General features: G+C 42.8%; 1 protein-coding gene across 1 annotated transcript in view; it reads left to right on the top strand.

The window, feature by feature from the left end:
- The window catches only part of HACD3 (3-hydroxyacyl-CoA dehydratase 3), a 134,270-nt gene that overhangs the window by 55,707 nt on the left and 54,605 nt on the right, over positions 1 to 23,958 (top strand). Inside the window, exons 7-8 of the mRNA XM_053719579.1 lie at positions 12,100 to 12,212; positions 15,797 to 15,903. Of these exons, the coding sequence (XP_053575554.1) occupies positions 12,100 to 12,212; positions 15,797 to 15,903 (220 nt within the window). The remainder of the gene's footprint in view (positions 1 to 12,099; positions 12,213 to 15,796; positions 15,904 to 23,958) is intronic.

Genomic DNA, 23,958 nt, shown 5'->3' with positions numbered 1-23,958 from the left:
TTACAATTTGCTTATGTTTTCAAATTTGCCTTCTTCACCTGGTATCCTTTGTTGAAGGAGTAACAATGCATTACTGGGACCTAGCTAAACACATTGGGTGAGCCAATGACATGGAGCATATAATTATAGCTAGCTCCCAATAGTGCATTTCTGCTCCTAAACCTATCTAGGTGTGGTTTTTTTTCTTTCAACAAAGGATACCAAGAGAACAAAACAAATTAGGTAACAGAAGTAAATTAGAAAGTTGTTACAAATTACATGTTCTGTCTAAGTCATTAATTGTGACATTACTGTCCCTTTTAACTCTCCATATGTTGCAATAAAAGTATTACATCAGTTAATGGGATATTAAACCCTAATGATGTATGAGCAAGGATTAGCTTTATAATAATATGTAGCTGTATTTTATTTATAATTAGCTGTTTAAATATTGAAGCTACAAGTGTAAAGGTTTAGTTTATTTAAAGTACTATTGGTTTATATAAAGTAATGGGTGCTACAATTTTGGCACCTAGGTTTTCCCCTTATCTGTCTCTTATACTGTGGAAAGTTATGGACAGATATAAAACAGTAAAAGAGAGTGTGCAAACAATGCCACACAGCCATTGTTTGCACATTCTCTCTTATTGCTTGTTTTATATCTGTTCCTAATTGTCCTCAGCAAAAGATATAGGTAAGGAGAAAATCCAGGTTCCAACATGGAAGCATCAGTTTCTTTATAGAACCTCTGTGAAAACAAGGAATCAATCAATTTCCAAAGTTAAATTACAGGAAAACGATAAAATAAATGGAACTATGTTAAAAATGTGGAAGCTAAATCTGCAGCCTCTAAACTAATCTAACTGCTGGAAAGTTATGAATGATGATTTAAGTTACAGTAATCAAAAAATTAAAACTATTTTCTTTATTGACTTAACCCTTTCCCTGCTTTAACATAAAAGTTCAATCTTTCTAATGGCACAAAGTACATATAAACCACTAAGCCTGATATTGTTTACGTCTTTTTTTTAACTGCATTAATACTCCTCACAGCTGTAAACACATGGATTCTGTGACGTTCACATCTTTATTTAACGCATACACACAATGATTAGTTCTAGTCCAGCACAGTGACTTGTGATACTTTAATATAAGATCGATCATTTCTAGAATTAATGTCTGTAGTTTCTTTTATATTCTAGAACAGTGTTTTCTCCAACATAGGTGTGTCCGGTCCACGGCGTCATCCTTACTTGTGGGATATTCTCCTCCCCAACAGGAAATGGCAAAGAGCCCAGCAAAGCTGGTCACATGATCCCTCCTAGGCTCCGCCTACCCCAGTCATTCTCTTTGCCGTTGTACAGGCAACATCTCCACGGAGATGGCTTAGAGTTTTTTAGTGTTTAACTGTAGTTTTTATTATTCAATCAAGAGTTTGTTATTTTGAAATAGTGCTGGTATGTACTATTTACTCAGAAACAGAAAAGAGATGAAGATTTCTGTTTGTATGAGGAAAATGATTTTAGCAACCGTCACTAAAATCCATGGCTGTTCCACACAGGACTGTTGAGAGCAATTAACTTCAGTTGGGGGAACAGTGAGCAGTCTCTTGCTGCTTGAGGTATGACACATTCTAACAAGACGATGTAATGCTGGAAGCTGTCATTTTCCCTCTGGGATCCGGTAAGCCATGTTTATTACGATTGTAAATAAGGGCTTCAAAAAGGGCTTATTAAGACTGTAGACTTTTTTTGGGCTAAATCGATTGATTATTAACACATATTTAGCCTTGAGGAATCATTTTATCTGGGTATTTTGATATAATAATATCGGCAGGCACTGTTTTAGACACCTTATTCTTTAGGGGCTTTCCCAAAGCATAGGCAGAGCCTCATTTTCGCGCCGGTGTTGCGCACTTGTTTTTGAGAGGCATGGCATGCAGTCGCATGTGAGAGGAGCTCTGATACTTAGAAAAGACTTTCTGAAGGCGTCATTTGGTATCGTATTCCCCTTGGGGCTTGGTTGGGTCTCAGCAAAGCAGATACCAGGGACTGTAAAGGGGTTAAAGTTCAAAACGGCTCCGGTTCCGTTATTTTAAGGGTTAAAGCTTCCAAATTTGGTGTGCAATACTTTTAAGGCTTTAAGACACTGTGGTGAAAATTTGGTAAATTTTGAACAATTCCTTCATGTTTTTTCGCATTTGCAGTAATAAAGTGTGTTCAGTTTAAAATTTAAAGTGACAGTAACGGTTTTATTTTAAAACGTTTTTTGTACTTGTTATCAAGTTTATGCCTGTTTAACATGTCTGAACAACCAGATAGACTGTGTTCTGAATGTGGGGAAGCCAGAATTCCTATTCATTTAAATAAATGTGATTTATGTGACAATGACAATGATGCCCAAGATGATTCCTCAAGTGAGGGGAGTAAGCATGGTACTGCATCATTCCCTCCTTCGTCTACACGAGTCTTGCCCACTCAGGAGGCCCCTAGTACATCTAGCGCGCCAATACTCCTTACTATGCAACAATTAACGGCTGTAATGGATAATTCTGTCAAAAACATTTTAGCCAAAATGAACACTTATCAGCGTAAGCGCGACTGCTCTGTTTTAGATACTGAAGAGCATGACGACGCTGATATTAATATTTCTGAAGGGCCCCTAACTCAGTCTGATGGGGCCAGGGAGGTTTTGTCTGAGGGAGAAATTACTGATTCAGGGAACATTTCTCAACAAGCTGAACCTGATGTGATTGCATTTAAATTTAAGTTGGAACATCTCCGCATTCTGCTTAAGGAGGTATTATCCACTCTGGATGATTGTGACAAGTTGGTCATCCCAGAGAAACTATGTAAAATGGACAAGTTCCTAGAGGTGCCGGGGCTCCCAGAAGCTTTTCCTATACCCAAGCGGGTGGCGGACATTGTTAATAAAGAATGGGAAAGGCCCGGTATTCCTTTCGTCCCTCCCCCCATATTTAAAAAATTGTTTCCTATGGTCGACCCCAGAAAGGACTTATGGCAGACAGTCCCCAAGGTCGAGGGAGCGGTTTCCACTTTAAACAAACGCACCACTATACCCATAGAGGATAGTTGTGCTTTCAAAGATCCTATGGATAAAAAATTAGAAGGTTTGCTTAAAAAGATGTTTGTTCAGCAGGGTTACCTTCTACAACCAATTTCATGCATTGTCCCTGTCGCTACAGCCGCATGTTTCTGGTTCGATGAGCTGATAAAGGCGGTCGACAGTGATTCTCCTCCTTATGAGGAGATTATGGACAGAATCAATGCTCTCAAATTGGCTAATTCTTTCACCCTAGACGCCACTTTGCAATTGGCTAGGTTAGCGGCTAAGAATTCTGGGTTTGCTATTGTGGCGCGCAGAGCGCTTTGGTTGAAATCTTGGTCGGCTGATGCGTCTTCCAAGAACAAGCTACTTAACATTCCTTTCAAGGGGAAAACGCTGTTTGGCCCTGACTTGAAAGAGATTATCTCGGATATCACTGGGGGTAAGGGCCACGCCCTTCCTCAGGATCGGCCTTTCAAGGCAAAAAATAAACCTAATTTTCGTCCCTTTCGTAGAAACGGACCAGCCCAAAGTGCTACGTCCTCTAAGCAAGAGGGTAATACTTCTCAAGCCAAGCCAGCTTGGAGACCAATGCAAGGCTGGAACAAGGGAAAGCAGGCCAAGAAACCTGCCACTGCTACCAAGACAGCATGAAATGTTTGCTCCCGATCCGGGACCGGATCTGGTGGGGGGCAGACTCTCTCTCTTCGCTCAGGCTTGGGCAAGAGATGTTCTGGATCCTTGGGCGCTAGAAATAGTCTCCCAAGGTTATCTTCTGGAATTCAAGGGACTTCCCCCAAGGGGGAGGTTCCACAGGTCTCAGTTGTCTTCAGACCACATAAAAAGACAGGCATTCTTACATTGTGTAGAAGACCTGTTAAAAATGGGAGTGATTCATCCCGTTCCATTAAGAGAACAAGGGATGGGGTTCTACTCCAATCTGTTTATAGTTCCCAAAAAAGAGGGAACGTTCAGACCAATCTTAGATCTCAAGATCTTAAACAAGTTTCTCAAGGTTCCATCGTTCAAGATGGAAACCATTCGAACTATTCTTCCTTCCATCCAGGAAGGTCAATTCATGACCACGGTGGATTTAAAGGATGCGTATCTACATATTCCTATCCACAAGGAACATCATCGGTTCCTGAGGTTCGCATTCCTGGACAAACATTACCAGTTCGTGGCGCTTCCTTTCGGATTAGCCACTGCTCCAAGGATTTTCACAAAGGTAAGGGTCCCTTCTAGCTGCGCTAAGACCAAGGGGCATTGCTGTAGTACCTTACTTGGACGACATTCTGATTCAAGCGTCGTCCCTTCCTCAAGCAAAGGCTCACACGGACATTGTCCTGGCCTTTCTCAGATCTCACGGATGGAAAGTGAACGTGGAAAAGAGTTCTCTATCTCCGTCAACAAGGGTTCCCTTCTTGGGAACAATAATAGACTCCTTAGAAATGAGGATTTTTCTGACAGAGGCCAGAAAAACAAAACTTCTAGACTCTTGTCGGATACTCCATTCCGTTCCTCTTCCTTCCATAGCTCAGTGCATGGAAGTGATCGGGTTGATGGTAGCGGCAATGGACATAGTTCCTTTTTGCACGCATTCATCTAAGACCATTACAACTGTGCATGCTCAGTCAGTGGAATGGGGACTATACAGACTTGTCTCCGAAGATACAAGTAAATCAGAGGACCAGAGACTCACTCCGTTGGTGGCTGTCCCTGGACAACCTGTCACGAGGGATGACATTCCGCAGACCAGAGTGGGTCATTGTCACGACCGACGCCAGTCTGATGGGCTGGGGCGCGGTCTGGGGATCCCTGAAAGCTCAGGGTCTTTGGTCTCGGGAAGAATCTCTTCTACCGATAAATATTCTGGAACTGAGAGCGATATTCAATGCTCTCAAGGCTTGGCCTCAGCTAGCGAGGGCCAAGTTCATACGGTTTCAATCAGACAACATGACAACTGTTGCGTACATCAACCATCAGGGGGGAACAAGGAGTTCCCTGGCGATGGAAGAAGTGACCAAAATCATTCTATGGGCGGAGTCTCACTCCTGCCACCTGTCTGCTATCCACATCCCAGGAGTGGAAAATTGGGAAGCGGATTTTCTGAGTCGTCAGACATTGCATCCGGGGGAGTGGGAACTCCATCCGGAAATCTTTGCCCAAGTCACTCAGCTGTGGGGCATTCCAGACATGGATCTGATGGCCTCTCGTCAGAACTTCAAAGTTCCTTGCTACGGGTCCAGATCCAGGGATCCCAAGGCGGCTCTAGTGGATGCACTAGTAGCACCTTGGACCTTCAAACTAGCTTATGTGTTCCCGCCGTTTCCTCTCATCCCCAGGCTGGTAGCCAGGATCAATCAGGAGAGGGCGTCGGTGATCTTGATAGCTCCTGCGTGGCCACGCAGGACTTGGTACGCAGATCTGGTGAATATGTCATCGGCTCCTCCTTGAAAGCTACCTTTGAGACGAGACCTTCTTGTTCAGGGTCCGTTCGAACATCCGAATCTGGTTTCACTCCAGCTGACTGCTTGGAGATTGAACGCTTGATCTTATCGAAGCGAGGATTCTCAGATTCTGTTATCGATACTCTTGTTCAGGCCAGAAAGCCTGTAACTAGAAAGATTTACCACAAAATTTGGAAAAAATATATCTGTTGGTGTGAATCTAAAGGATTCCCTTGGGACAAGGTTAAGATTCCTAGGATTCTATCCTTCCTTCAAGAAGGATTGGAAAAAGGATTATCTGCAAGTTCCCTGAAGGGACAGATTTCTGCCTTGTCTGTGTTACTTCACAAAAAGCTGGCCGCTGTGCCAGATGTTCAAGCCTTTGTTCAGGCTCTGGTTAGAATTAAGCCTGTTTACAAACCTTTGACTCCTCCTTGGAGTCTCAATTTAGTTCTTTCAGTTCTTCAGGGGGTTCCGTTTGAACCCTTGCATTCCGTTGATATTAAGTTATTATCTTGGAAAGTTTTGTTTTTAGTTGCAATTTCTTCTGCTAGAAGAGTTTCAGAATTATCTGCTCTGCAGTGTTCTCCTCCTTATCTGGTGTTCCATGCAGATAAGGTGGTTTTACGTACTAAACCTGGTTTTCTTCCAAAAGTTGTTTCTAACAAAAACATTAACCAGGAGATTATCGTACCTTCTCTGTGTCCGAAACCAGTTTCAAAGAAGGAACGTTTGTTGCACAATTTGGATGTTGTTCGCGCTCTAAAATTCTATTTAGATGCTACAAAGGATTTTAGACAAACATCTTCCTTGTTTGTTGTTTATTCCGGTAAAAGGAGAGGTCAAAAAGCAACTTCTACCTCTCTCTCTTTTTGGATTAAAAGCATCATCAGATTGGCTTACGAGACTGCTGGACGGCAGCCTCCCGAAAGAATCACAGCTCATTCCACTAGGGCTGTGGCTTCCACATGGGCCTTCAAGAACGAGGCTTCTGTTGATCAGATATGTAGGGCAGCGACTTGGTCTTCACTGCACACTTTTACCAAATTTTACAAGTTTGATACTTTTGCTTCTTCTGAGGCTATTTTTGGGAGAAAGGTTTTGCAAGCCGTGGTGCCTTCCATTTAGGTGACCTGATTTGCTCCCTCCCTTCATCCGTGTCCTAAAGCTTTGGTATTGGTTCCCACAAGTAAGGATGACACCGTGGACCGGACACACCTATGTTGGAGAAAACAGAATTTATGTTTACCTGATAAATTACTTTCTCCAACGGTGTGTCCGGTCCACGGCCCGCCCTGGTTTTTTTAATCAGGTCTGATAATTTATTTTCTTTAACTACAGTCACCACTGTACCATATGGTTTCTCCTATGCAAATATTCCTCCTTAACGTCGGTCGAATGACTGGGGTAGGCGGAGCCTAGGAGGGATCATGTGACCAGCTTTGCTGGGCTCTTTGCCATTTCCTGTTGGGGAGGAGAATATCCCACAAGTAAGGATGACGCCGTGGACCGGACACACCGTTGGAGAAAGTAATTTATCAGGTAAACATAAATTCTGTTTTTCAACCACCAGGCCAGATTTTCATTATAGCTGAACTAGAGCACAGATGAAATAATCAGCTGATCAGTTACCATGGTTACTAACCTGCTCTCACCCATCAGCTGATTACTTCACCTATGCTCTAGTTCAGCTATAATGAAAATCTGGCCTGTTGGGCTACTTGAGGACCGCGGTTGAGAAACACTGATCTAGATGACTTAGATCTCTCTGCTCATTAACACTTGGCTTCCGATTTTTATTTACATTTTTTTTTATATTAAACACCTTTTATGTATCCACATTTCCATCTAAAGGGGAGGAGAGTCCACGGCTTCATTCATTACTGTTGGTAATTAAGAACCTGGCCACCAGGAGGAGGCAAAGACACCCCAGCCAAAGGCTTAAATACCTTACCCCGTTCCCTCATCCCCCAGTCATTCTTTGCCTTTCGTCACAGGAGGATGGCAGAGGAGTGCCGGAGTTTCGGAATAGTCTCTTATGGAGGGTAGTACTCTTCGCAGTGGGACTGGAGTTTTAAGTATTCCTGTCAGCCTCTCAGTGAGAGCCTGGGCAAAAGTTAGAGTCCGGAGTTGCAGGGAGAGTCTTTCTGCGAAATCATCCCGACTCATATTAACAGCTCCATAAGCAATCAACGTTGACTAGTTTCGCTGCCTGCTTTCTTCACTCAAGTCCATGTCAGGAGCGAGGCTACTAACCTGTCACACTTGAAGGGCTGTGTTCCTGTTCCACGGCGTAGATTCTGGTAAGATCATTTAATTTTTTATTAATAATAACATAGAAGACCGGGTCACATTGTGGCCCCTTTTTATCTTTACTGAATCAAGGGTTAATATTCCTGGAAGGGGGATTATTGAACAGGGTGGGTTTATACATGATATTGTTTGTGTCATTACTGCGTTATGTGCGAGATGAGGCTCTGGCAATGTGTGGAACTTTCAGGATACTTGCGGAAATTTTGCGCAGCCATTTTTTGGCACATTTTTTTTGGCAGTCCTGCCAGGCATTCCATGTGACTGGGTGTGCCTATCCTTCTCTGTTGATCTGTGGCGCAGGAGACGTAGCGGTTTCTGTAGTCCGGGTCCTAGGAGGAGGTGAGTGCCCCGGCCATTGGTGGTATAAAGGTGCCTTTTTTTATAAATAAAGTTAGTCTACCCAAACGCGCAAGCGATGGAGGATTCTGTTGCATTGGAGGGCTCTCCTTCCTTAAAGTCTCATTCCTGTGTTTATTGGGAGGAGGTTCTGGTAGATCAGCCTGCTCAACTATGTTCCACATGCCTTGATAAAGTTACAACATCTAAATGTAAACTGATGTCTAGTACTACTGAGCCGTCCACCTCTTAGGGTTCTTCGTCCCGGGAGGTGCATTCCCTACATTCATCTCCGATTGCACATGCGGTGCCCCGGGGTCCAACCGTTACTCCTTCGGGAGAGATTCGTTGGCCGTCAGACTTTGCGGACCAACTGGAATCTGCGGTTTCGAAAGTCATCCATGCCTTACCACGTTAAGTGCAAGCATAAGGTTTATCATAGTGGCCAGGCCCAGGGTTTGTCCATGCCGATGGCTAATCCAGAGGCTCTATACAATGATGAGGCCCACTCCGACTCTTCGGAGGAGGCCCCTTCTGGGTCGGAGTTCGTGTCATCTAAACTTCCAGTGGCGGAGGAGCCTGGTTATAGGTTTAGGATGGAGAATTTGCGCTTTCTGCTACAGCAGGTGCTTGCTACTCTGGAGATTCTGGAACCTAAGATACCGGAGGAAACTGCGATTCCTAAGCTTGACAAGGTATACGAGGACAGGGTAGTGCCTCAGTCTTTCCTGCTTCCCGTTAAGATGGCAAATATTATTAAGAATGAATGGGAGCGATTAGGGTCGTCCTTTTCCCCTTTTTCGTCTTTTAAAAAACTGTTCCCCGTTCCGGAATCTCAGCTTGAGCTGTGGGGGACCATCCCTAAGGTGGATGGGGCCATTTCTATGCTCACGAAGCGGACGACTATTCCCCTCGAGGATAGTTTGTCGTTTAAGGAGTCCATGGATAAAAAGTTGGGAAACATGTTGAGAAAGATGTTTCAGCACACAGGGTTTGTTTTTCAGCCAGCAGCGGCCGTTGCGGCGGTCACTGGAGCTGCAACATATTGTTGTGAATCCCTGTGGGAAATGGTCAAGGGAGAGACATCTATCGACGAGATACAAGAGAAGATTTAAGGCGCTGAAGGTAGCTAAAATCTTGGTCTGCGGACATGACCTCTAAAGCTCCTGTTCGGTCCAGGATTGGATTTGATTATATCCACGGGTACGGGAGGCAAGGGAGCTTTCCTACCACAGGATAAGAAGGCTAAGCCTAAGGGATCTACTTTTCGTCCCTTTCGTGCGGACAAGGCCCATCGCCAGCAACCCTCCGTGAAAGCGGACCAGTCCAAGGGATCTTGGAAGCCGGCCCAGTCTTGGAATAAGTCCAAGCAGAGCAAGAAGCCCGCCGAGACGAAATCGGCATGAAGGGGCGGCCCCTAACCGGTCTCCGGATCACGTAGGGGGCAGATTATCTCTATTCTCAGACACATGGTTGCAGGTCGTTCAGGACCCTTGGGTGCTAGAAGTTGTTGTCTCCCAGGGTTACAGGATAGGGTTCAGATCACATACGCCCGAGGAGAGATCCCTGTTTGGGGTGCCAGGAATGGCACAAGCAAAGTGGTCCAGGGAGGAGTCTCTCCTTCCGATCAACATCCTAGAACTACGAGCAATCTTCAATGCTCTGAAGCCTTAGCCTTCTCTGGGGTCGGTCAGTTTCATTAGATTCCAGATCAACAACATTACCTTGGTGGCTTATATCAACCATCAGAGGGGTACAAGGAGTTCCCTTGCGATGAGGGAGGTGTCTTGGATTCTGGAGTGGGCGGAGTCCCACAAATGCTCACTCTCAGCAAATTCACATTCCAGGTGTGGATAACTCGGAAGTGGACTTTCTCAGCAGACAGTCCTTCCATTGGGGGAATGGTCTCTTCACCCCAAAGTGTTTGCGGAGATTTGTCACTGATGGGGAACGCCGGAGATAGATCTCATGGCGTCCAGACTCAATTGCAAACTACCTCGATACGGGTCGAGGTCCAGGGATCCCCAGGCAGAGCTGATAGATGCCTTAGTGGTTCCTTGGGGATTCAGCCTAGCTTACATTTTTCCTCCATTACCACTTCTACCTCGCATAGTGGCATGCATCAAACAGGAGCAGGCCTCGGCCATTCTGATTGCTCCTTTGTGACCGCAGAGGACGTGGTTTGTGGATCTGGTGGGAATGTTATCCTCTCCGCCATGGAGGTTACCCTGTCGCAGGGATCTGCTGTCACAGGGCCCCTTTCAGCATCAAAATCTAGATTTTCTGAGGCTGACTGCGTGGAGATTGAACGCCTAGTCTTAGCCAAGAGAGGCTTTTCTGAAAGTGTGATTGATCCTCTAATTCAGGCAAGGTAGCCAGTCACTCGTCACATCTACCATAAGGTGTGGAGGACTTGTCTTGGTGTGAGAAGCATGGATATCCTTGGCATAAGGTGAAGGTAGCCAGGATTCTGTCCTTTCTCCAGGATGGTTTGGAGAAGGGTTTTGCTGCTAGTTCCTTTTTAAAGGGACAGATTTCGGCATTATCAGTCTTGTTGCATAGGATACTCGCTGAGCTCCCTGACATCCAAACTTTTGTTCAGGCTCTGTTTAGAATCAGACCTGTCTTTAGGCAGTCGGCTCCGCATTGGAGCTTAAACTTAGTCCTTAAGGTTTTGCAGAGGGTTCCGTTTGAACCTATGCATTCCAGAGACATTTAAGATTCTGTCCTGAAAGGTTCTCTTTCTGTTGGCTATTGCATCGGCACGCAGAGTATCTGAGCTAGCTGCCTTGCAATGTGACCCTTCTTATCTGGTGTTTCATGCGGATAAGGCTGTACTGCACACTGGGTTGGGGTTTCGCCCCAAGGTGGTGTCCAACCGTAACATCAATCAGGAAATGTTCCTTCTTTGTGTCCTAACCCTTCTTCTTCGAAGGAGAGGTTACTTCATAACCTGGATGTGGTTCGTGCCTTGAAGTTTTATCTTCAGGCTACCAAGGATTTCAGATAGTCTACATCTCTTTTTTGTGTGTGGTGTATTCTGGGAAGCACAAGGGGCAAAGGGCCTCTGCTACTTCTCTGTCTTTTTGGTTGAGGAGTATGATTCGCTTCGCTTATGAGACAGCAGGACATAAGCCTCCTCAGAGGATCATGGCTCATTCAACTAGAGCTGTGGCTTCGCCTTGGGCCTTCAAGAATGAGGCCTCCTATGGAGCAAATTTGTAAGGCGGCTACTTGGTCCTCCTTACACACTCTTACAAAGTTTTACAAGTTTGACGTTTTTGCTTCTGTGGAAGCTGTTTTGGGGAAGAGAGGTTTTGCAGGCTGTGGTGCCCTCTGATTAGGGTCCGCCTTTTTACCCTCCCGGTTTCATTCAGTGTCCTCTAGAGCTTGGGAATATGTTCCCAACAGTAATGAATAAAGCCATGGACTCTCCTCCCCTTTAGATGAAAAACATAAATTATGCTTACCTGATAATTTAATTTCTATTGAGGGGAGGAGAGTCCACGGCTCCCGCCCGTATCTCCGATGGGCGGACCTAAGTTTAATACTCTTCTGGCACCATTTATACCCTGATATTTCTCCTACTGTTCCTGGTTCCCTCGGCAGAATGACTGGAGGATGAGGGAAGTGGGAGAGGTATTCAAGCCTTTGGCTGGGGTGTCTTTGCCTCCTCCTGGTGGCCAGGTTCTTAATTCCCAACAGTAATCAATGAAGCCGTGGACTCTCCTTGCCTCGATGGAAATTAAATTATCAGGTAAGCATAATTTATGGGGTTTTTTTCATTAGCCTGTTGTAACTCTTCTTCTGAGATGCCATTTCATGATTACCTCAATTTCCCAACGTTACACACTACAACTCCTTATTTTACCATTTCCTTAGTGCAGGAATCCTAGCACTATGTGGTCAAGCAAAATATATAGCACATACACAGTTCCCTTTTATTTCTTTTCAGGTCCTGGGCAGAAATTTCATCTTATTTATCATCCTTGGAAACCTGGAGGAGATGCAGACAAAGGGTGTGGTCTTCTTCATATTCTACCTGTGGAGCACAATTGAGGTCTTCAGGTGAGGGTTACTTCTACTTTGCCTATACTGGCTCCAGTTACCACACCTGCTTAAAGGGACAGTATACACTCATTTTCATATAACTGCATGTAATAGACACTACTATAAAGAATAATATGCACAGATACTGATATAAAAATCCAGTATAAAACTGTTTAAAAACTTACTTAGAAGCTGTCAGTTTGGCTCTGTTGAAAAGGTAGCTGGAAAGCCCACTGCAAGTGACAAATAAGACACTCCCCCCCCCTCCCCCTTCTTTTGCATATGAAAAGACCCTTTACACAAACAGGAGCAAGCTGGAGTAGGTAGCTGACGGTATTCACATAAAACTTTGGGGCTTGGTTAGGAGTCTGAAAATCAGAGCAATGTTATTTAAAAATAAGCAAAACTATACATTTAAAAAAAAAACTTTATGGGCTATATAAATAGATTATCTACAAAACATTTATGCAAAGAAAAAATGAGTGTATAATGTCCTTTTAACCTCTTTTAATGCAGATGTGAGAATCCTATTTTTTTTTCTGTTTGAGGACAATAAAAGGTGTATCTCTAAATAGAAAATGTAATGCATTTAAAAATAAAATCTAGAGACCCCTTATACAGTTTATTTTCTAGTAGACAAGTCCCTCTCTCTCAAAGATATGATTTTTGTCTGTATAGTCAGGTGACCACTGTGGTGACAGTAGACACCTTGCAATAAACAATGGAGCCTCTATTTATTTTATAACCCCCAAAAGCTTGTATGGGCCCCTATTTCTCTTGTGGTTACCCTTGATCACAATTTAGTGATCGCAGTAACAGCAGTGGTCTCTGGGCCATTTTTCAATATTATTTACTAAAATCTAAGCAACACTTTTTTTCTTTGTTTTAAATATATTTATATTTTTGCAACCTCTCATGTCATGTCAATTATAAATATAATAATGGTATAGTGTGAATCATTTGGGCCTGCCGAAAAAACACTTTATAATTTGTGTGGATAACATACAATAGTGTTTAAATGTAGATAGGATACAAAGCTCAAAATTGGCTCAGCACTGGGGTGAAAAAAAGCTTAGCAGAGAAATGGTTAAATGTAAAACCTTTATCAATAGGGGTGGGCATGGCCGTGCAGCAATTCCAAAAGGATGCACTTCCACAGGCTCTAACGTACAATCCTCTGATTATAAGCGTTAAACTAAAGCATCAATACCAGAATTATCTATTCTATTATCAATGCACAGCTTGTTGATCTAATAATACCTTTATTTGCTTTGTATGACTTGGGAGTCCTGGTTTGCAGGATAAAGGCCTTAGTGGTGACTTACTCCATGGTTACTCAGTTACTGGACATCACAGCACTTAGACTTTCTCTGTAAAATTTGCAAATTTAAGGATCATTGGCTCAATAACATTAGACCCACTACTGATTATATTAGAGATGGCATCAGCGTGGGGAGAGAGCCTAGTAGAACGCATTGACCAGTACTACATGAAAATAGAAAACCTCCTGTAATCCCTGCTTGTCAGAGCACCGCTGGATTACAGGCAGAGACCCTATATTGCAGAACACATAATATTTGATATTATCCCAGGGCCTTTTGCACAAAGCCCTTACCTAATATTGATTCCACAGCAGGCATGGTATTACACCGGGTAAAGCATTGAGAACTGCAATGACAGAATATCTCCTTCGCTATACCAAGAGAACCACAGTACAACAAGACATATCCTAACCCTCGGAATTACACAACTGATCATGTCAATACACCTATATACTGGTACACATATGCTCCCTTCTGACCAGAGGTATTTGGGTCATGCATCCACCGGACCATTGGGATACTCACAAAGGGTAAGCCTGAACCCGACAAAGATTATACCTCAACACGCATATGAAAGGGACTCTCGGATCTCTGCAAAGGTCTGGATTACACATTTGTCAGTCACGAAAATAGTTACAGATCAAGACTTATATATTCTTTCAGACTACTGACCCATACATTGTTTGTTCCGTCATGATCTCTGCAGCTTCTAAAACCATTCTTCACTAATACAAAACCAAGACCTTCCATTTCTTTAGTATGGTCTATTTACTATCTTCATGGACACCCCTGAGCACAAACCAGAAACTTATTTTATCATTGTTCTCACCCAGAAATGTTCATTGTGTATATGCCCTATTTCTGTTATGATGGGAATTGCTCTTGCAACCAGTGTGGGTTTAATTTGAACTCACTGATTCTTACTGATTCTTACTTTCTGCAGCATATGTTATCATTTACATTTATGTTCCAGAAAGCAAACTAAATAGGTTCTCTAGTTGTCTGTTTATGGTTATATTTTCTTGCAAAACAAACTCTTAATAGACTTTTATAAATATTTTTTATATCTGCAGTAATAGCCACTCCTCTGTATTAATGTACAAAAATACTTAAAGGGACATTAAACACTAAATAAATCATTGCTTGAATGATGAATTCAGAACACAGATTAGCCTGAGAATAATTTGTATGTGTATTTTTTAAAAATGTATTGGTTGTTAAATATTTAAAAAATAAAGGTAAAGTTAATGTCCATAAAGCAGTGGGTGCTGCCACTTCCATATTGTAACTTAGGTTACCTTCTCCTAGTTTATCTACAAACAACCCTTTGGGCACTAGATCGCTATAAGGACATAGCAGATAAAGCAATGACGCATATTATTCAAATATATATTTGTGAAATGTGTCAAATCTCCGTTTGGCTGTACTAAAGCAAACAACGCTTGCAGAATGGGATCGCTGTCTGGAGGGCGTGCCTAGCATCATAGGGACGCCCCTCTGACCCGATCGCATGCACAATTGCAGGATTTCAATTTGTTTACATCGGAACGTTGTTGCCCATTTCTCAGTTGTTCCGATTGTAGACATATTAACCGGTCATCAAAGTGTTAATCAAAAATTATGAAGTGTAGGCCACACCCCTTTCAGCCTGCCATTTCAAATATCTAAGGATTCTTCACCTTTTCCAGAAAGTTATACTTGCACAGTGCTGTTTTTATGCCATTTCTGACTTTTACATTTGCATTCACTACACCACTTTTAATAATATAGCTTCACAGTAGTAATCTTGAATACAGACTAGCATAAGCCTAGCCTTAAACAATCCCTATATTTATATTGCCACATAGGACCCAAGAGAGGTCTCTTGATGAATACAGGGAAAAATGAGGACAGTCCTAGAGTGTGTTTTAATTTTGCCATTCAGGCTCTTTGTAATTCTGTTGTAAGTTTTTATTCTTTCATACCTGTCTGACATGATTTTTTTTTTTTTTTTTTTCATGTCTGTCCTCAAAAAACTGAAGTAGCAATCCTCAAAAAAGACACCTAGCATAGCACACTAACATTCAATGTGCTGAGGATAAGAGCTGTACTCACATATTACATAGGCATTATTGCTCTGAGACCTTTTATGAATATACCACAAAGGATAACAAAAAACTTGTATAAAAAACTGGTGTTTTATGTAAATGAGTTATGTTTCCCTTATCCTTTAGCTCTCCAGAAGATATATCTGTACCCTGCTGTTTTCTGGAAGTTGTTTGAACTTTATGCCATCCCTAGGTACCCGTTCTACATGCTGGCATGCATAGACACTGAGTGGAAGCTGCTCACCTGGATTAGATACACAATCTGGATCCCACTCTACCCGCTTGGAGCATTGTCAGAAGGTAGTGCATGAATGAGTTTGTCTTGTGAACAACGTTGGTCTCACAAACCTTTGTTGGCTTTAAGAGGATGTATAGCTCAACTACTTGGCTTTATTGCATGGCTTGTAATATGATCTGCTTCTCCCTTCTATCTGTTAGTATCTTGGCTTTGGCAGCATCCATAGAAAAACATTTGGGGGGGGGGGGGGTTGTGTTTTTTTTATTTTTGACCACACAGCTTTATAGAGACATGAACATTCTTAACTACTGCATATTTGTAGTCCTTGGCGTAGTATGCAAAACTGTTATAATTTTTAGTGCATGTTTATTTTCCTTCTTAATATGAGGAGAGTCCACGGCATCATTTCTTACTATTGGGAAATGCTGAACCTGGCTACCAGGATGAAGCAAAGACACCCCAGCCAAAGGCTTAAATACTCCCCCCACTTCCCTCCTATCCCAGTCATTCTTTGCCTTTCGTCACAGGAGGTTGGCAGAGAAGTGTTAGAAGATTTAGAGTGGTTCCTTATGGAGGGTATCTGCCCTTCGAAACAGGACTGGAGTTTTAAGTAGTCTTGTCAGCCTCTCAGTGAGAGCATTGACGAATGTTGGAGTCTGGAGATGCAGGGAGAGTCTTTCTTTCTGCTAATGCATCCAGACTCATATTAACAGCTCCTAAGCAATCAGTGTTGACGAGTTTCACTGCCTGCTTCCATCACTCAAGTCCATGTCAGGAGCGATACTACAAGACTGTCAAACTTGAGAGGCTGTGTTTCTGTTCCGCGGCATAGATTCCGGTAAGATAGTTTCATTTTTTTATATACATATGATAACGCAAGAAGACAGGGTCACAGTGTGGCTCCTTTTATCTGTATGGAATCAAGGGTTAATATCCGGAGGGGGATTATTGAACAGTGGGGATTAATGACATAAGTTTTATTTGATTATGCTGCGACATGTGTGAGATGAGGCTCAGGCAGATGTTGGAACATACAGGGTTTTTCACTTTCATTTTTGGGAGCTGCGCAGCCTAAAAGGCTTGGCGTGCTTTTTTACTAGTATAGCAGGAGCATTGCGCACCATGTGACCGGGTGTAGTCACACTTATTTCCCCTTTCCTGACAGTGCAGTTTACCGGAGAATAAGTGGTTTCTCTGTTTGGCCTGGTTCATAGGAGATGGTGAGTGCCCCAGCCATTGGGGGTATAAAGGTGCCATTTTTTTCTTAGTAATGTATAGCCTGCTTTGTTAGCGCAAGCTATGGAGGATTCTGATGCGTTAGAGGGTACTCCCTCTTTACCTTGGTCTAATACCTGTCTATATTGTGAGGAGGCCACGGTATACCCACCTGCTCAATTATGTTCCACATGCCTTGATAAAGTAATCATGTCAAAGAAAGTTAATATGTTTACCACTGAGCCGTCCACCTCTGAGGATTCTCCATCCTGTGAGATGCGCACCCTACAGTCATCTCCTAATACACATGAAGCTTCCCGTAGCACTCCTAATCCTCCATCTGGAGAGGCCCTTTTACCGCCAGACTTTAGTGAGCAGTTACAAACGGCAGTGTCTGCGGCCTTCAGTGCTTTACCTAGCCCTGCTAAGCGCAATCGAAAGGTCAAATATTGCTATCCTTCCCAGGGGTCGTCTACTACAGTGTTTTTCAACCAGTGTGCCGTGGCACACTAGTGTGCCGTGAGAGATCCTCAGGTGTGCCGCGGCAGACTGACAACAGTGCGGGGGTGTCCCTCTTTCAAATTTTGAAATATTGGGAGGTATGTGACAGGCTCATCAGGCATAATTTACAACCATGACATTGACATTCATTCACAGACAATCATTAAGATTGTTGGTGAATGAATGTCAATATGTCATGTATAGTTTGTAGGAGGCATGACAGCACAGTACAGTGTGTGTATGTGTGTGTGTATGTGTGTGTATATATATATATATATATATATATATATATATATATATATATATATATATATATATATATATATATATATATATATATATATATATATATATATATATAATCTCCTGTATTAGGCTACAATGTGTGATTTTGTAAAATTTTGGGATGGTGGTGTGCCACAGGATTTCTTTAATGTAAAAAAAGTGTGCCACGGCAAAAAAAAAAGGTTGCATATCACTGGTCTACTAGCTTATAGGATTTATCCGATACGAGATTATCTGATGATGAAGGCGCCTCTGATACTTCAGAGGGTGCTCTTTCTGGGTCAGAATCTGCTGCCTCTAAGCCTTCAGCTGCGGAGGAACCAGACTTTAGATTTAGGATTGAGCATTTACGCTTTCTGCTGAAGGAAGTTTTGGCTTTGTTAGAGGTTCCAGAGATCAAATTGCCTGAGGAACCTTTGATTCCTAAATTAGATAAGGTCTACGAGGACAGGGTTGTACCACTAACTTTCCCGGTTCCTGTAAAGATGGTGAACATTATTAAGAATGAATGAGAAATAATTGGTTCTTCATTTTCCTCTTCCTTTAAAAAATTGTTTCCTGGACTCTCAATTGGAGTTGTGGGGTTCTATCCCCAAGGAGGATGGCGCTATCTCCACGCTTGCTAAACACACTACTATCCCGCTTTAGGATAGTTCTTAGTTTAAAGAGCCCATGGATAAGAAGATAGAAACTCTAAGAAAGATGTTTCAACATAAGGGTCATTTGTTTCAACCGGTAGCGGCTACCTACTGGTGCGACTCCTTATCCGAGTTGATAGAATTCAGACCTTAAGGGTGGCTAATTTATTTTATTTGTGATGCAAATATGCAAATTATTCGCCTGAATGCCAAGGCTTCAGCTTTTTCTGTTCAAGCCCGTAGGGCACTCTGGCTGAAGTCCTGGTCTGCGGACATGACTTCTTTCCCTCTTATTTAAGGGAAAGATTCTATTTGGTCCAGGCCTGGACTCTATTATCTCCACAGTTACTGGAGGCAAAGGTGCCAGGGGCAGATTCCTCCTCTCAAACCTGTCTTCAAGGCCAGGAAAGAGAGAAGCCTTTCTGGGGTGCGTGAGGGATCTCTCTTCCCTAGGAGTCATTGTCCCGGTACCTCTTGCAGAAAGAGGTCTGGGATACTATTCCAACCCTTTTGTGGTCCCAAAGAAAGAGGGAACTTTCTGCCCGATTCTGGACCTAAAGTGCTTAAACACATTCCTATCTGTCCCCTCGTTCAAAATGGAAACGATAAGGTCCATCCTTCCCTTAGTTCAGGAAGGACAGTTCATGACCACTATAGATCTGATGGATGCTTACCTTCTCGTTCCAATACAGAAGAAACATTTCAAGTTCCTAAGGTTTGCATTCCTGGACCAATACTTCCAGTTTATTGCACTTCCGTTTGGTCTAGCTACTGCTCCAAGAGTTTTTACAAAGGTTCTAGGGGCTCTGCTTGCAGTGGCCAGAACCAGAGGTATAGCAGTAGCGCCATACTTGGACGATATTCTGGTTCAAGCACCATCCTGTTGTCTGGCAGAAGACCATTCAAGATCTCTTCTGTTCTTTGATCTCATGGGTGGAAGATAAACTTAGAAAAGAGTTCGCTTATTCCCAGTACCAGGGTGGAATTCCTGGGTACTATAATATCCTCCATATCTATGAGGATATTCCTTACAGACCAGAGACGTTACAAGCTAACTTCCGCTTGTCTGGCCCTCCAGACCTCCTTCAGGCCCTCTGTGGCTCGTTATATGGAGATGATTGGTCTCATGGACATCATTCCCTTTGCCAGAATCCATCTCAGACCACTTCGGCTGTGCATGCTGAGACAGTGGAACGACGATCATTCGGATCTGTCTAAACAGATTTCTCTGGACAACCGGTCGAGGGGATCGCTGTCCCGGTGGCTCTGTCCAGATTACCTGTCCCAAGGGACATCCTTCTTAAGACCATCCTGGTTGATTTTGACTACGAACGCAAGTCTATCAGGATGGGGAGCTGTTTTGGGTGCCAGGATGGTACAGGGCTTGTAGACTTGATAGGAATTCCTCCTCCCGATCAACATTTTGGAACTTCGAGCGATCTTCAATGCTCTGAAGGCTTGGCCTCTTCTGGGTTCGTCCCAGTTTATCAGATTCCAATTAGACAACATAACCTTGGTGGCTTACATCAACTATCAGGGGGAACGAGGAGCTCCCTAGCAATGAGGGAAGTATCTCGGATTCTGGAGTGGGCGGAGGCCCACAACTGCTCGCTGTCAGCAATCCACATTCCGGGTGTGGACAACTGGGAAGTGGATTTCCTCAGCAGACAATCCTTTCATCTGGGGGAATGGTCTCTCCATCCCAAGGTGTATGGTCTCTCCATCCCAAGGTGTTTGCAGAGATTTGCAACAGGCGGGGGACGCCGTAGATAGATCTCATGGCGTCCAGGCTCAATTCCAAGCTACCCAGATATGGGTTGCGGTCCAGGGATCCTCAGGTGAAGCTAATAAATGCATTAGCAGTGCCTTGGAGGTTCAATCTAATTTACATTTTTCCGCCGTTACCACTTCTTCCCCGTGTAGTGGCCCGCATCAAGCAGGAGCAGGCATCAGTGATACTGATTGCTCCATCCAAGCCGCAAAGGATGTGGCTTGCGGACCTGGTGGGGATGTCCTCATCTCCTCCGTGGAAGCTTGTTGCAGGGATCTGCTGGAACAGGGTCCTTTTATTCATCAAAATCTAGATTTTCTGAGGCTGACTGCGTGGAGATTGAACGCTTAGTCTTAGCCAAGAGAGGTTTTTCTGAGAGGGTTATTGACACTCTCATTCAAGCTCGTAAGCCTGTTACTCGACGCATCTATCATAAGGTGTGGAGACCTTACTTATTCTGTTGTGAAGAGCTTTGTTTAGCCTGGCATAAAGTTAAGACTGCCAGGATTCTTTCCTTTCTCCAGGAGGGTCTGCAGAAGGCCTTTCTGCCAGTTCGACGAGGGGACAGATTTCAGCCCTTTCTGTTTTGCTGCACAAGAGGCTTGCAGAGCTCCCTGATGTGCAATCTTTTGTTAAGGCTCTGATTAGGATCAGACCTGTGTTTAGATCCAACGCTCCACCTTGGAGTTTGAATCTTGTTAAGTTTTTGCAACAGGCTCAGTGTGAGCCTATGCATTCGGTTGACATTAAATTGTTGTCCTGGAAGGTTCTTTTTGGCTATGGCGTCGGCACGCAGAGTTTCTGAAATGGCTGCCTTGCAATGTGAGCCTCCTTATCTTGTGTTCCACACTGATAAGGCTGTCCTTCGAACCTGCTTGGATTTTCTACCTAAGGTGGTGTCTGATCGTAACATCAATCAGGAGATTGTAGTTCTTTTCCTATGTCCTAATCCTTCTTCGAAGGAACTTTTACTTCATAAATTGGATGTGGTTCGAGCTTTGAAGTTTTATCTTCAAGCTACTAAGGAATTTAGACAAACTTCTACCTTGTTTGTTATCTATTCTGGGAAGCGTAAGGGTCTGAAGGCTTCTTCGACTTCCTTATATTTTTGGTTGAGGAGTGTTATACGCTTAGCTTACGAGTCAGCGGGACTTAAACCTCCTCAGAGGGTTACGGCTCATTCCACTAGAGCGGTGGCTTCCTCTTGGGTCTTTAAAAACGAGGCCTCTATGGATCAGATTTGTATACGGCTACCTTGTCCTCCTTACATACTTTTTTAAAATTCTACAAATTTGACATTTTTGCTTCGGCTGTGGTGCCCTCAGGTTAGGGTCCGCTTTTGCTTTACCCCTCCCGTTAACATTCAGTGTCCTCTAGAGCTTGGGTATAGTTTTCACAACAGTAAGGAATGATGCAGTGGACTCTACTTATATTAAGAAGGAAAATTATGCTTACCTGATCATTTTAATTTCCTTCTGTATAGGGAGAGGCCATGGCCCCCATCTGTATTTCCCCGATGGGCGGACCTACATTTGTTTTTCTCTTCCGGCACTATTTATACCCTGATATTTCTCCTACTCTTCTTTGTTCCCTTGGCAGAATGACTGGGATATGAGGGAAGTGGGGGGATTATTTAAGCCTTTGGCTGGGGTGTCTTTGCCTCCTCCTGGTGGCTAGGTTCAGTATTTCCCAAAAGTAAGGAATGATGCCGTGGACTCTCCTCATACAGAAGGAAATTTAAATGATCAGGTAAGCATCATTTTTGTTTTTTTTTGCAAAATTTAAATCTAAAATTACACGCTCTGCATTTTAAAGGACAAGACAGTGTACTCCTGAGGATTTGTAGGCAGCTTCCTGCATAGGAGATCTTGTAACCATTTAATTTAGTGACTGAAGAAGAAACCACAAGCAGCTTAGAAATCTTCAGGAGCACACCCCTATATACTAAAATAGCTTAGGAAATATGGCTTGATAGATATCTATGCACAAAACAACGATTTAACTCTTTGATTGCTCAGAACATGCAGAGCAGTGATTTGTCCCTTGCTGTAACATGTCTTAGTCAACCAAGCACATTATGTTGCCACTGTAAGTGCTGAAAGTAAGTATAGGGATGGGTAGAAGGAGAGAAAACATGCGGATTTTAAACAGCATCTGAGCAGAAATGACTTAGTTGTGTCAGTGCACACCATGGAGGGGAGAGGTGAGGCTGTTAGCCTTGCACTTATCTGACAAAGAGAGCATGATCTAACATGGGTGCCATGCCACTCTAGCATCCAGTATTTGTTAAACCCTTCTTTTAAAAAATTGCAAGTGTTTTGCAGCAGGGGCTGGAATAGATAAATCTCTCTTCCATGTTCCTTTATTTTATTTATTTAATGAGATATAATGGATTTATGGCCTCACCCCTAACCATGTTAGTGCACACAGTTTACCTTCATTAATGAGTTGAACATAAAATTTACCTTCAATCAATGAGTTGAGATGTGAAAAAAATATTACCTGTACATGACTTAATTTTATTACAAAAGTATTCTTGGCTTATTTTAGAAATCGGCGGAGTAAGAAATAGAGACTGGAGAGACTAAATAAGCATGAAAAGGTAGAATTTTGGAGGTGGAAGAAGGATGAATATAATAATGGGGTAGACTAAATAGCTACTGGAGTAGGTAGAGGCCTTCCCCAACAATGCAGAATTTAAACAGACTCGTACAGGAGGGGTATGTCTATGACTAAAATACGGCCCAGAGACTTCAGGGAAGGCCTCTACCTACTCCAGTAGCTATTTAGTCTACCCCCATTATTATATTCATCCTTCTTCCACCTCCAAAATTCTACCTTTTCATGCTTATTTAGTCTCTCCAGTCTCTATTTCTTACTCCGCCGATTTCTAAACATGGTTTAACAAGAAAGAGAAAATCCTGGAAAAAATAGATACCAGGATAAAAGACAGGGAAATCAGCACTCTTTTAAAAAAAGTTTTATTAAGCTCAAAAAATATAATAAGGTGTATCCAAAATGGAAGCTGTAGTGGTTTCAAGAGAGATCAATCTCTGACACTTGAATCCTAGGACAAAATTATCTTAGGAATATACTTAGCAATAGGTAAATACACAAATGACCAAGTAGTGTGTGTAATAGAAACATAAAACATAATAATTAACAAACCTGACCGGTCAGGGGTGAGTGTTCAAGCATGAACAGGATATATTAATAAGACGTTACTTCTATATAATATTAGACAAGGGTATCTCATTGTACTCAACGCTATAAGTGCAGTATATGTCTTGGGAAACTATAGTCAGACTGCTACTTTTTACTGCAGTCGGCACCTTGTAGAAATATAAGGCAATCTGCCGAGCAGATATCAAATTGTGAACAAGAAAGTTTCTGACTATGTGCCTCAAGATATAGTACAAGTATATGTAATACAGATTTGAGCAAAAGCAATGTGATAATTGTACAAAGTATTACTGAGATATATTAGTGAGGAACAATTATCAAACTACTACACCCTGCTGCGTACGGCACCTTATCAAATAAGGCTTAATGCCGGGCAGGTATAGTGATGGGATTTAAGTAGTTACTGATAATGTGCCTCAAAATATTTACATATGTCTGTAAATAAGCAAGCAAGCAAGCATCAAAAAGCAGAGATAAAATATACTCAGCAATGATTAGTAATAAGCAAGTAGTAGCGTGATGTT

This window comes from Bombina bombina, chromosome 6, assembly GCF_027579735.1.
Source record: "Bombina bombina isolate aBomBom1 chromosome 6, aBomBom1.pri, whole genome shotgun sequence".
Classification (NCBI taxonomy): Eukaryota; Metazoa; Chordata; class Amphibia; order Anura; family Bombinatoridae; genus Bombina; species Bombina bombina.
The sequence above is the reverse complement of the archived record's forward strand: the minus strand, read 5'-3'. Positions and strand labels throughout refer to the sequence as shown.